At 38.4% G+C, this 15,302-nt stretch overlaps 1 protein-coding gene across 1 annotated transcript in view; it reads right to left on the reverse strand.

Moving 5' to 3' along the window:
• Positions 1 to 15,122, reverse strand: part of LOC139469415 (inhibitor of nuclear factor kappa-B kinase subunit alpha-like) — a 37,743-nt gene extending 22,621 nt beyond the window's left edge. The window contains exons 1-7 of the mRNA XM_071251580.1: positions 15,060 to 15,122; positions 11,688 to 11,796; positions 7,519 to 7,734; positions 6,738 to 6,896; positions 5,659 to 5,748; positions 4,327 to 4,451; positions 365 to 472 (exon numbers count right to left, since the gene is read on the reverse strand). Of these exons, the coding sequence (XP_071107681.1) occupies positions 365 to 472; positions 4,327 to 4,451; positions 5,659 to 5,748; positions 6,738 to 6,896; positions 7,519 to 7,734; positions 11,688 to 11,777 (788 nt within the window). The 5' untranslated portion in view covers positions 11,778 to 11,796; positions 15,060 to 15,122. The remainder of the gene's footprint in view (positions 1 to 364; positions 473 to 4,326; positions 4,452 to 5,658; positions 5,749 to 6,737; positions 6,897 to 7,518; positions 7,735 to 11,687; positions 11,797 to 15,059) is intronic.
• Positions 15,123 to 15,302: the final 180 nt, after the last annotated feature.

Consider the following 15,302-nt stretch of genomic DNA (forward strand, 5'->3'; position numbering starts at 1 on the left):
GAAAGGACTAATGCAAGTATTGGGGGCCGCTTTACATATTGTTTTGCATAATTACAAAGATATACTACTACAACTGGGACAGTGAGTTGCATGACAATATATATTTATACATCAAAGTAACCGTATCGCTAACTCTCCGCTGGGCTTTGATGATACTTTCTTTATGAATGCTGTGACGAAGCGTCACATGGCGCTGGCCTGTGGCAGAGGTACTATGCTGGATGGCTGCTGGCCGCATGGAACTCTGGGTAGGAGAGTGTTCTGACCCTACATCACAGATTCCTGACCAGCACTGACAGATAAAACAGATTCATTCATTTGTTAGTGAAGAGTTTACTTCTCCACACACATCAAAACTACAAACCTGGAAAGATGGTTGGGAGCCGGAAGCCTCTTGTGGAACTTCACCTCTCCTGTGTTAGTCATCTCTGCACAGATGTCTTCTGGGGACTTCTGGCACACCTCCTTGTGCCTGAAGCCAGACACACACTTTAACAACACATCTACCCCCACATGTTGGGTAATATAACAATATTCACAACACATCTACCCCCACATGTTGGGTAATATAACTACATTCACAACACATCTACCTCCACATGTTGGGTAATATAACTACATTCACAACACATCTACCCCCACATATTGGGTAATATAACTACATTCACAACATATCTACCCCCACATGTTGGGTAATACAACAATATTCACAACACATCTACCCCCACATGTTGGGTAATATAACTACATTCACAACACATCTACCTCCACATGTTGGGTAATATAACTACATTCCCAACACATCGACCCCCACATATTGGGTAATATAACTACATTCCCAACACATCGACCCCCACATATTGGGTAATATTACTACATTCACAACACATCTACCCCCACATATTGGGTAATATAACTACATTCACAACACATCTACCCCCACATATTGGGTAATTTAACTACATTCACAACACATCTACCCCCATATTCGACCTAATAACCGCCCCGCTCTAATAAGCGCCAACGGCGATATTTGCTAATATATTGGCTAGTGAGCAATCCCAATTAGCACTCCTTCTGAATGATCAATGTACACAAGACTTATTTATTCGCGTATAATACACACTCGTGTGTTATATGCACCTTAAATATGGGCAATTAAATATCCTGCATTAGGAATAAACATTGTATTTAGCGAGCCTTGGTGAGCTAAATACATAGTGTTTATTCCTAATACAGGATATTTACCATCCCCAAACACACAAGCGTGATAACCTCTTTTCCATATAATGTCATTCTTTAATTCTGTGCTTCAAAATCGCTTTCCATCTCTCACAAACATTACGGAAACATTGCGAGTTTTCTTGGAATGCGCGCATTAATATTTATTACGTCACAGGGTAAGCATGGTAAGTGATGTGTCAGGCGGACAGTAACAGTAGCCGATATAGTTCAAACTGAAATCAGTTTCTTATACAGTGGCGAAGCAACATATACGCAAAACAACAATTGTTTTTAATAGCCTTTTGCGGCAATCCATCGGTCTGTCCGCTAGAGTAACTGCCTTTTGTCAAAGGGAAGCTACTCTAACCCTAGTCTATAAGACGTCACGGCCACGGTCAGACGTTGTTGACAGTCGGTCTGTCCTGTCATAACGTTAAGAAGTGTAGTCAGATGTACACACAGCGACAAAACGAAACAAGGTAACAATTCAAACATATTTCGGCCAAATCCAACTATTTTAAATTGTGGAGAAGGTTTCAAGCCGCAGAGGTCTACAAGCACACATATGGCTACTGATCCCTTTTGGCTACGCCTCGTGCCCTCGCAAAATTGTTTCGAAATTTATATCTCCAAAGTTGCCAAACTTATAAAAAGCCTTAGCTACGTCACAGTTAGACACTGATTTTAGACTGATTAGACTGTTCTTTTTGATAATGATAGCAATTATCCCTATAGTTTATCCAGATTCCCGATGGTTAATTCTTACTCGATCTCCGAATGACGAGGACGACGCCATGTTTGTTTATAAACAGTGAAAGTAGTCCCTACTTGACCTTTGATATTTACACCTCTATCCGCATATGACCCCAAAGGATATCGTTTATATTCGTTGGCTTTATCCTGCCGAGAAACCTACCCATTATATGATAAAGTTATTTATTTATTTATAATGTTTTGAGTGAAGCTGCAACTAAACTAACATGATATTGGAATAAATTATTCCTGATAAAATAATAGTTTCAGATACAATGCATACAATCATTGTATCCAAATTCTTTAAACTTATAGTATAAGGATAATTTTTAATCAGCTGTAGATTCTGGAAATGTGTGCACAGCTGATTGTTGCTTCCAGCTCAGTTTACAAGACAATACACACGGTAATCTTAATCTCTGCGTATAAAACAAAGCCTATCAGAACAGGAAGTACAATTTAATTGTTAAATCATCATGTCTAGTGATGTTTTATCTCAAATTTGTATTCACCAAGTTTAATTGTTATGATCTGTTTGTTTCCTTGAATTTTCTGAAGCGATATGTTGTAATTATTTTCTGTGGAACTCATTTTTATTGCAAATGTAGGGACTGTGTATGCACTGGTGACATGCTTCATTCTGACTCGATTTATAGACAGAGTACATAAATTAGCATTGATTTTGAAGGCTTGTACAGGGGGGTCGCCTTATACATGTGGCTCCTTTTAGACGACGATATACAGTAACTCTTTTCTACAGGAAATATGAGGGTTCTGGAAAGAAATGAAGTGTACTGTAATACTATTTCAAGTACAGGAGTGTAATATTTCTTGTAAAGAATTGGGTATCCCTCAGGGTGCAATAATCCATTCTATACAATCTGCATCTATTCTATACATTTGAGCATACTGGATGCACATTTTCGCATCATGTTAAAACCTTGTCTGCTAACTGGTAATCTACTTACTTTGTTGGGACAATGTCTCAATAACATTCAAGGTACAGTCATCCCCCACGATAACGCAGGTCTTGGGGTCCATGGACGACACCTCACGTTATCGGACACTCGTGTTATTCCAATTATGGAATGTAGGTCGGATGATAGTTCAGCTAACGAGGACAAGGATACATGTATGTGTATGCACACTTGAAGATATATGTGTATAAATGTGCATGGTTAAGATAGAAAAATTAACGTTTGTTTTCTGAGAAAAATAAATATATATGAGGGTATTCTTGTGTTTTTCTTCAAGGAGGTTCGATCTTTTGTACAAGTTTATGTAGCCTGTTATAGTTAAAACATGTGTAAAATATGTTTTAACTCCTTCTTTACTTAGCTCAATGCTAGTTTACAAACAACTCGACGACCACTTTTTGAGCGATGACACTAAGCACGATTTTCTCGACAAATAAGCCAGTTCAACACTATTTCAGACTGCAAATTATTATAATGTATGAAATAACATGTGGGTTGGACAATAAAAACAAATGTTATATAACACCATAGAGGTACCAATTTTGTGCTAATTTCAAAACACCTTATCAAACAATGGAGCAGCAGCATGCGAGCTGCTTAGCCAATCAAATGACTCGTAGGTTATTTGTTTACAAAAAGGAAGGTAATGAGTGGTTGATCGCATTAAAAACTTTACCAAAAGAATGTAGAGAAACACGATGGCAGTGATACAACACAGGATTTATTAGATAAATTGATAAGTATATGACAACAGACGCAAATATTTATCACAGCATATAGTAGTGTGATTTCATCACTCACTTCTTACTTTTAGTGGTTACAGCTGAATCTTAACTCTTACAAATTGCTTTCAGACTGTATGTGATGACTATGCAATTCATAACTTGCGGATGTTGCTCTGGATTAAGTACTTATTCCAATGACAACATGCGGCACGCTTGATGTTCAAAACTATTCACGAAAGTTCACAGCTGAAAGGGTAACAACTTACTAACAAGGTAAATGTTTATTTAATAATTAAAGTTAAATTGATGAGGCTGGAAGTCTGATCCTAATAAGATATGGAGAACATACGACGTGTGTTTTTAACAACTCAAACAAACCAGGTGTTCATTGTTGTTTGGATATTTATTTTATTAGTTCATCACTGTTCTAGTAATGATGTTGAGAGCAAGAGATTGGTAACAGACCCCCAGATGGTTTAGTGCCTCCATAGTTTAGGTTGATCTTGATTAGATCAAGCAAAAAAGGACGACCATAACGTAAAGCTAGCATCTAATTTCCCACAAGGCATTAATCATGATGTCTAGATCAACACTGTGGAAGCATACAAGATGACAGAACCAAGTGGTGCCCTCTGGAGTCTACTCACCATCTGACTGGAGGAACGGTGGGCAGGAAAGGCCGGAATCCCACAATACACTCAAACACAACTGTCCCAAACGACCAGTAGTCCACGGTGCATGTGTATCTTTGGGACGCAAACAGCTCGGGGGCCTGGGGCAGACACAATCACGGAGTCAGTGAACTGCATTTATTTATTTACCTCCCAGCATGTCAACGTAACACAGGGGGCAAACCTGCACTAACACAAGCAGTGACAAAAATATGTACAAGGGGGTGCATCTGAGATGTGAAATCACAACCAGCTGATCCTGGTCAACTAAGGGAGGCAACTTTCCAAAGCGGGATGCAGCACATACCACTGAGCCATTTCCCCCCCCTCATGAATAAATGTGAAAGGCAATTTTAACATATTTCTTTGCTTATTCAGGACCTGTACCAAGATTATTCTGTAGTAAATAGCTGGGTAAAAGAAGTTAACTCTTTTCAGACAATCACATTGAAGTATTAGCTATAGTAAGCAGGCTTCCAGGAGAGTGAGTGAGTGAGTGAGTGAGTGAGTGAGTGAGTGTTCCAGCAATATCACAGCGGGAGACACCAGAAATGAGGTTCACACATTGCACCCATGTGGGGAATCAAACCTGGTCCTTCAGCATGATGAGCAAACACTTCAATCACAGTACCGCTTCCCAAGGGAGTGTATTTTGGTGATGTCACAGATGTCTGTGATCATGTTCTGTGATTTATAGCTGACTCAGCTGTATTCCAGCTGAGTAATTGCAGCCTGTAGATAACCTTGGACCAGACAAACCAGTGGTTGATAGCGTGAGTAAAGATCCATGTCATCAGTACATGACAGGATTTGATATCAAGCAGGAAGACATGATTTCAATCCCAATATCACATGATTTTTATTTGTTTGTTTGTTGTTTCACGCCACACTCAGCAATATTCCAGCTATATGATGTCGGTCTGTAAATAATCGAGTCTGGACCTGACAATCCAGTGATTGACATCATGAGCATCGATCCAGGCAATTGGGATATGATGACATGCATCAACCAGGTCAGGGAACCTGACCACCCGATCCCGTTAGTCGCCTCTTACCACAAGCATAGTTAGCTTTTATAGAAAGAATGGGTTGCTGAAGACCTATTCTACGCCGGATCTTCACGGGTCCAATATCACATGAGTCACATTACACGAGTCACCTTTGACACAACATTTGTATGAGTCAGTTCTAGTTCCTACACCTGACAAGTAAGAAATGACAAGGAGCACTGTAAAGCTACTCTCACCAAGAATTACCACAGGGGCAACATTTTGAAAATTGTGCAAGATGAAATGAAAAGGTTCTCACGAGGTACTGCAGAGTTCCAACGAATGAGGTGCACACACTTCCCTGGTCCAGCTCCTTGGCGTAGCCCAAGTCTATGAGCTTGTACACAGTCTGAAACACAGAGGACAACATGGGCTGACAGCTCCAGCACAACATTAGCATACAGTTCCCCAGTCTACCAATGCCATAACAGGTTTCATGTGCAGTACCCAGGGGATGGAAGAACAGGGAACTATTTGCTTCCAGAGAGTCAGCGTTGTTTAATGCCAGTCAGCAATATCCCAGTTATTGTATAGTGGCCTGCATCTTCCTGAGGCAAGGGTGTTAATTGACTGTAAAAGTCCAGTTTCCACCCATGCCAAACTAGGCTGTTATTCCGAAGTTACATTTTGGGTGGACTAACAATTCTTTGCATCGTCCAATCAAAGCCGCATAACAAACTAGATATCCGGTTCGTTAACAACATCGATTTTGGTCGACTGCAGGATGTGCAGAGCATGTCTATGTCAACTGGTGTCGACAGATATTTTTCAAATTTTTTCATGTTTTTAATCAAGGTGCTAAAGTGATTTGATGCACTTTGCGAGGTAAGACACGTTTTGTTACAGCAGAGATCTTGATTATCAATTAGATCGTCTTTTACTGGGCGCTGCCTTTTTGTTAGAAGCAAATGCAAGTAATATGAGAGGTGGAATCTGACTGATCAATAGGAGGGACATAGAACTTGTAATGGCCATCGGTGGCGTTACGGCCGTGCTATGAAACTCCAGCCTAGTCCGGCAAGGGTGAAAACTGGACTTTTATAGACAGTTAACGCCCTTGCCTTGGGAAGATGGTTGGATACACCAGATATACCTATCACTAAAAGCTGAGCAAAGATTCATGCCGCTGGGTCGCAATTAGTCGAGTCAGCGAATGTGACCACGTCATCCATTGTAGTCAGTTCTCAACACCAGCATCAGTAACTGGAGACCAATCTACCCTGAAATCTCAACAGGGACATGGGTTCCATGCATGTATGTGACTGATTCTTGGAATATTACATTCCAAAGATCTACCAAACAAACAGTAATGAAATGACCGTATGTTTTGATTCTTACCCTTTCCTCCACTTGCTGCAGTACAATATTCTCAGGCTTCAGGTCACGGTGGATGATCCGGTTGTCATGGAGATACTCCACAGCCAGCGCAATGTCCCGCACCAAGCAGCGAATGTCGTACTCTCGCATCCCACAACAGTTTTCAGGTTTGTTCAGCACCTGTGGATTGAAGTTTGTCCCTCTCAGTTTAGTCAACACACATTAGGGAGTGAGTGAGTGATGTTTTACACCGCTTTTTGCAATATTCCAGCAACATCACGGTGGGGAACACCAGAAATGGGCTTCACACAATGTACCCATGTCGTGAATTGAATCCGGGTCTTCAGTGTGACGAGAAAACGCTTTAGGCTACCCAACCGCCCCTCAACACACATTGAATCATGTACAAGGAATAGAGATATCAGAAAAACATAAATAAAAGTGAATATTATCATGATTATCATATAAGGCTAAAAAAGATAATAGTCTTGCTTCTCAGGCACCACCTGCATCATCATAAAGTCTGCCGCATGTTTCGGTTTTATTTCCATTTTAAAAAAAACACAAACAAAACAATCTTGATACTTGAAAAACAATGCCATCCAATATAGCACTCAGTTACTTCCCTTAACATGCTCACTGCTCAACTGCACATCTTGTTATTGTCATATTGTTATTGTCCCAGGTAGATGTTAAACAACAAACAAACAAAAAACAGTACATGCGGTTCACATTAATGACCACACTTAAAAAATGTGAGATTATTATTTACAAAACTGGAAATGCTGAGAGAGTAACCTACCCGTCTAAGGTCCCCCCCAGCACAGTATTCCATGGCCAGCAGGGGGACCTCATCGCCAGTGACATCAAGTCGTGGAGGGACCTCCCGGGCAGCGATCACGTTATCGTGACACAGTCGCTTCATGATGTCGACCTCCATCTTCCATCGCTGCCGATGTTTGGGCGACATTTCGTTCTGCACCCGACATCGCTTCAAGGCGATTTGTTCCCCATTCTCCTGGTAATGAAAGTAAAACAATCAGAATCCTATTTATATATACTATAATGAACAACAAAAGTTCCTGTGACATTGAATAAGATTTAATGCAAAGTTATGTTTTTTACCAAATCTGAAACAATTTCGGTTTGCAACAGATAAAAGACCCCTGTAAGTGTTCAAATGGTTTAATTTGCCATACTGACTTCAGAAAAAGTGATTTCATAAAAAACCCATGAACATCCCAAAATGTCAATTTACAAATCAATAGTGTGTGTGTCCACCTCTGGTTGGGATGCAAGCAACACATCTTCGTATTGGTATCACAGGAACTTTTGTTGTTCAGTATATGTTAAAGTTACGTCCATACATCAAACAATATCTGTTTGCGTTTATCTGAGAGTGATATGGGTAGATTGTGATTTTTTTAATTATTATTGCCTATGTATCCTACATGGGTAAAAAAAAAAACACTTTGTGAGTGTATAGCTACGTATCTATTATTAAATGACAATATAATTGATCGATCATGATTTTAAATCTAAAAACGTAAATAGATACAAATCTCATGCCACATCAAGACTCAGTAATTATTTTGTCCTTTTAAGCAAAAAGAAATTAAAATGAGACAAACTTAAATTATTATTATCTGCAAATGAAGGCCACGAAAGCATGTAAATAAGAATACATATAAATATGTATAAGGAGAACTGACCTTTGTGGTACTAAGCCATTGTAAATTGACAGATTGTGATGACTGTTTAACATCTAAATTTAATGGTGGCTATTTTAAAATAGATGCTTAAAAACTCTGGGTCGGGCGCAATAATATTTACTGAACAAAACTACACGAGCTGCACACTAGTTTCCTGACAGTCGGATACTGATGCAAGGCAATACAAAACTTTGGCAAATTTGCACCATAGATTGTCATAAATGATACTTCATGTGAAACACCCTACATAAGATATGCACATTGTGTATAAAGGCAAGGCAGTTCAAGACCTAGGTACAGCATAAAATATGGATTGATAATACAGTGATCCCTCGCTATTGGGCTCTTCGATAAAGCGCTACCCCGGTTACTACGCGCGGTATCGCATGGCTCCCAAAATTTATGTACACTTTTAATACTGAGAGTTTTAAACAGCCGTGATTGCTTTGATATTCGCTGTTCATTTGCACATAACGCTTCTCATTGCATAATCAACCGTTTATCGCTGAATGGAGTTTTCATAATCTGTTCGAAAACATCCACGGCAAGTCCCGGTAATACGATTGTTCTACTAGTTAACTTTTCACACTATACATCCTTTGATCTTAGAAGAGCATGCATGCAATAAAAGAGAACTACAAGCGAAGTTTATTTTCTTACCTCCTCATACAGCTAACATGTGCATGGTGTATCCACACATTTCATATCACTGGTGAGCTGTGACACACTTATGCATAGATTACTTTGAAGACATTTGAGATATAACAAAATCAGTTGCATTCCGTCTTTGACGTTTGACATTATTGACAATAACAAGTCTGTATCAGTAAATCTAAACTTTATTTCATCACAATAGTTTATGTAAGTTATTATCATTGACAACAATTTCATATAGATAATCGTTAATATTTCTTCCAATTGACGATAATTCCGATTATCAATCTTTTTAGCCAGCCCTAACAGTAGCAGAACTAATCACAGGCCAAGCCTGGACAACCAGCACCAGCAGGCAGCTGACCAGACGGACATTAGGTGCAGACACCTTGGGCTGGCTATCGATATAGATTATTATCGATAAGTTATCCATAAATATCAGAGAAGTAATTGTAGTCAAATAAGCACACACTGGTGATATTAAAGTTAAGTGAGTGAGTGAGTATGGTTTTATGCCACTTTTAGCAATATTCCAGCAATATCCATCGGGTGACACTAGAAATGGACTTCACACATTGTACCCATGTCGGGAATCGAACCCGGGTCTTCGGCATGACGAGCCAATGCTTTAACCACTAGGCTACCTGACTGCCCCTATTAAAGATGAGATTCTTGGATACTGGTAAAGATATTAAGATTAATAGCCAAGTTTGTTTCCATATCATATCAGGGCTTGCTTACGTTCTCATGTTTTAGTCCACTAGTCCTTATCATGACAACATATAATGAAATCCTTAAAAATAGCAAAAATAGTCCTTCTGAAACCTTAACTATTGGGTGAGGTGAAATGGGGTTTAACGTCGCGTCCAAGATTATTGCACTTATATAGCAACGTGCATGCACGTGTGTGTGTGTGTGTGTGTGTGTGTGCTTGTACTAGACCGGACTGATGCTGATTTATAGTGCTAGCTCACTGAGATACCATGCAGCAGTTTAACATGAATACCCCACTCAGACACAGTATACTGACTCCGAGCCGACCAGTGCTTGTTTTAGCCCCTTAATGCGGAGCGCCAGACAGGGTAACAACAAGTACCATCTTTTAACGTTTTTTGGTATGACGCGGCCAGGGATCTCTGGGCGGACGCTCCACCTCTAGACCACGGAGGCGGTCCTTAACTATTGGGGATTTGGCAAGGACTACAAGACTAGTGCCAATTTCTAACACTGAGTAAACCCAATTGTTTAATGTTTGTGTTGTCTAGTCCGTGGCATGGTGTTATGATCTGGAAACTATTCGATATTATGTTCAGTAAATTAGGAGAAGAATTTCATATTTCCTTCGTAACTGACAGTCAGATGGACATCAGATAATAAACCGTAACACAGGTTCACACTGATCATGCTGATGACATGGTGAGCTATCGATATAGATTATTATCGATAAGTTATGTTCAGTAAATTAGGAGAAGAATTTCATATTTCCTTCGTAACTGACAGTCAGATGGACATCAGATAATAAACCGTAACACAGGTTCACACTGATCATGCTGATGACATGGTGAGCTATCGATATAGATTATTATCGATAAGTTATGTTCAGTAAATTAGGAGAAGAATTTCATATTTCCTTCGTAACTGACAGTCAGATGGACATCAGATAATAAACCGTAACACAGGTTCACACTGATCATGCTGATGACATGGTGAGCTATCGATATAGATTATTATCGATAAGTTATGTTCAGTAAATTAGGAGAAGAATTTCATATTTCCTTCGTAACTGACAGTCAGATGGACATCAGATAATAAACCGTAACACAGGTTCACACTGATCATGCTGATGACATGGTGAGCTATCGATATAGATTATTATCGATAAGTTATGTTCAGTAAATTAGGAGAAGAATTTCATATTTCCTTCGTAACTGACAGTCAGATGGACATCAGATAATAAACCGTAACACAAGTTCACACTGATCATGCTGATGACATGGTGAGCTATCGATATAGATTATTATCGATAAGTTATGTTCAGTAAATTAGGAGAAGAATTTCATATTTCCTTCGTAACTGACAGTCAGATGGACATCAGATAATAAACCGTAACACAGGTTCACACTGATCATGCTGATGACATGGTGAGCTATCGATATAGATTATTATCGATAAGTTATGTTCAGTAAATTAGGAGAAGAATTTCATATTTCCTTCGTAACTGACAGTCAGATGGACATCAGATAATAAACCGTAACACAGGTTCACACTGATCATGCTGATGACATGGTGAGCTATCGATATAGATTATTATCGATAAGTTATGTTCAGTAAATTAGGAGAAGAATTTCATATTTCCTTCGTAACTGACAGTCAGATGGACATCAGATAATAAACCGTAACACAGGTTCACACTGATCATGCTGATGACATGGTGAGCTATCGATATAGATTATTATCGATAAGTTATCCATAAATATCAGAGAAGTAACTGTAGTCAAATATGCACAAACTGGTGATATTAAAGGTGAGACAGCCAGATGGACATCAGATAATAAACCGTAACACAGGTTCACACTGATCATCCAGTTGAATACAATGTACTCACCTCATTTTCCCATAGCACCACCGTCCCAAAACCACCGGATCCAAGTGTCTTAACTTCCCTCCAGTTTCCCTTCTTTACTGGCTGTGTCATTCCAGGGACACTTCACCACCTGAAATACATGCCACCATGTGATATATGTGATATACACCTGAAATACATGCCACCATGTGATATATGTAATATACACCTGAAATACACGCCACCATGTGATATCTGTAATATACACCTAAAAACATGCCACCATGTGATATATGTAATATACACCTAAAAACATGACACCATGTGATATATGTAATATACACCTAAAAACATGCCACCATGTGATATATGTAATATACACCTAAAAACATGCCACCATGTGATATATGTAATATACACCTGAAATACATGCCACCATGTGATATATGTCATAAACACCTGAAATACATGCCACTATGTGATATATGTCATAAACACCTGAAATACATGCCACCATGTGATATATGTAATATACACCTAAAAACATGCCACCATGTGATATATGTAATATACACCTAAAAACATGACACCATGTGATATATGTAATATACACCTAAAAACATGCCACCGTGTGATATATGTAATATAGACCTGAAATACATGCCACCATGTGATGTATGTGATAAACACCTGAAATACATGCCACCGTGTGATATATAGAGGTTATCACGCGAGTGTGTTTGGGGATGGTAAATATCCTGCATTAGGAATAAACATTGAATTTAGCGAGCCTTGGCCTCAAATAAAATATTTTTCAATTTCCTGAATAATATTGCTACTAACATGATTAACGAAGGATAAACAAACACGTTTTGGATGATAAATAGAATGTCAAAAGACACTAGGTGAGATTCTCTATCACCCATATTATATGCAGTTGGTAGAGAAAAACTCAAATAAAATATTTTTCAACATCCAGATTAATATTGCGACTAACATGATTAATGAATGATAAACAAACACGTTTGGGATGATAAATAGAATGTCAAAGACACTGGGTGAGATTCTCTATCACCCATATTACACAGTTTCCCACTGCCATGACTACAATGTTTGCCTACATGTATACATGGTATCTATCTAACACATCCATCATTTCCTTCCAGAAACTTACTAGCCTCACAACACTTCCTTGCTTGGCATGTTGAGACAGTTTAACATTTTTTTCCATGTCCAGTAACCATGGTAACCAATATGAGTAAGGCTGTAAAGATTTGCCAAATAATCTGTGCATCTCACTGATTTCCCCCCACTATTCTATCCTACACAATGATGGTTGACAAACTGGACATAATTTATGGACAACAACTTCTTTAATACTGTAAAAAGCAAAGTTTCGGGTAGATCCTTATACTGTTGTCTTGCTTGACAATGGTATCAGGATCTACACTGAAAGGTCGCTTTTTACAGTATTAACATGATTAAAGAAGTTGTTATCCATAAATTGTGTCTACTTTGGCATCTGCCAACTTCTAAGTAATGCCTATCAAACAATTCACAATGATGGTTGTATGGATAAAATAAAATATTTTTCAACTTCCAGATTTATACTGCTACTAACATGATTAACAATGATTAATGAAAGATAAACAAACAAGTTTTAACATCATGACCATGGCAAGATACCGGAACATAACTGATTGGGATGTTTGTTAGAATAAAGATGTTTATACGTATTATTCACCATTTCTTACAAACTGCGGTGATAAAATCTCATATTTGTTCCAATTCAGCCAAAAATTGTCATAAGTCTTTTTATATGTTTTTTAATTTCAGTTTGTTTTTGTTGGTCAGTCTAAAAAAAATAAATAAAGCCTAAAAATATAAAAAGCCTTACCAGTAAGTTACCACTAAGACATGCACATGAAGGATGAGAAAGGAGAAGGAACTTTTTTTTGTACATTGTGACATCGTTGTATCAGTAAATGTTTAATGTTGATGCTGTATCGATACAAATTAACAAACGTAAACCACTACTACAGAAAGTCTACAGACTTGACAATAATAACATAACACGACTAATATACTTTGTGCAGAGGATATATAGGGGGGGGGGGGGGGGCAGGGAGGTTTAGTGTTGGGTCCTATTGGGTTTCAAAGTAGTAACGGCAAAGCAGACAAGTAAATAATTGTCTGTAAACTCACAACCAACTGTCTTACAGTGGTAGGATGATTAAGAAGCAGGCTCCCTAAGACAGAAAACACTGAATAGTGGCAAGCGATAGAAGATCACATTAGAGACATCAAGAAATATTACAAATACGTCTGAGATAAAGATTTAATGAAATATTTAGTTTAAACATACATCGGTTCAATCTGACATTTTGTGCATTCGGAAGAATCGTGCAATATACATTTCTTACATTTCAGAATCACGATATATCATGATACTAAAACTTATTTATCAATGACATCCCTACTTTTTGAAAGAGCAAACTGACAAATAACATGGCTCTGTTACAACTCAAGTGTTTTTCAATTAACAAGCACACATCAATCAGTTACTTCATTGTTGAACATGTCAAAAGTAGAGTTCTTGTTCTAGGCCTACCACTTTGAAGATCCTGGGTCTTAAGTAACCCATGCTTGCCGTAAAAGGTGAATGTGCTTGTCATAAGAGGTGACTAACGGGATTGGGTGGGTGAAACTCACTGACTTGGTTGATGAAAGTCATAGTATCCCAATTACGTGGATCGATGCTCATGAAATCAATCACTGGATTGTCTTGTCCAGACTCGATTATTTACAAACCACTGTCATATAGCTGGAATATTGGTGAGTGTGGCATTAAACAAAAAACAAACTTTCTCAGGTGTTTTAACAGTTGACATGGTACACAGTTACTTGTGCTATTGTATCAGTTTATGGGACTGACCACACAGTGATCTGTCATTAGTTGCATAATCATTCCGTATTTTAATGTTCTGGCCATCAGGAGAGTGTGTTTATACATCTAAATAACCATCTAAAAATTACCTTTCAATATCCAAAAGAGATAGACGTTCACTGATGCAGTTTCCGAGATAGAGTGGACAGTAGGTCTATAATCTTCAGTCCGACTGAGATTTTCCCGTGTGACAGTACTGGTGGAATGTTTATGTTAATTCGTAGAATGATCTGTTTGTATCATTTCATCTATATAGATCTATACTTCCTGAAACGCATACAACGATGCGATAGTCTCAGAAACTGGAGCCATCACTTTGACTGACATGACAGACAAATGAATCTTATCCTCGAGTTTACATCACAATAAACACAATTATTTCACTTATTTTGCTACTAGAGAACTTACTTCATATACTCAATACCGCAAACTGATACATCATAGAGCAAAGAACGCTGGAAACTTACCACAATACTTATATGTGATCGTCAAACCAATGTAACAGGAAGTCTTCTGAACCTCGTTTCGATGTGAGTATTTCTAAAAATAACTTCAGGATTTCCTTCAACCACGTGACTGTACTATTTATAGGGCGGGAATTTTGACGCGCAAAACACCGCTTGGCGCGCTTTATAACGTGATAGGTTGACTGAGTATTTGACGCTGGTGTGTTGTTGTTATTGACTGTTGACCACGAACTAAATTATGGC

The sequence above is a fragment of the Haliotis cracherodii genome, unplaced genomic scaffold (genome assembly GCF_022045235.1).
Source record: "Haliotis cracherodii isolate W230 unplaced genomic scaffold, xgHalCrac1.p SCAF_2, whole genome shotgun sequence".
Lineage (NCBI taxonomy): Eukaryota > Metazoa > Mollusca > Gastropoda > Lepetellida > Haliotidae > Haliotis > Haliotis cracherodii.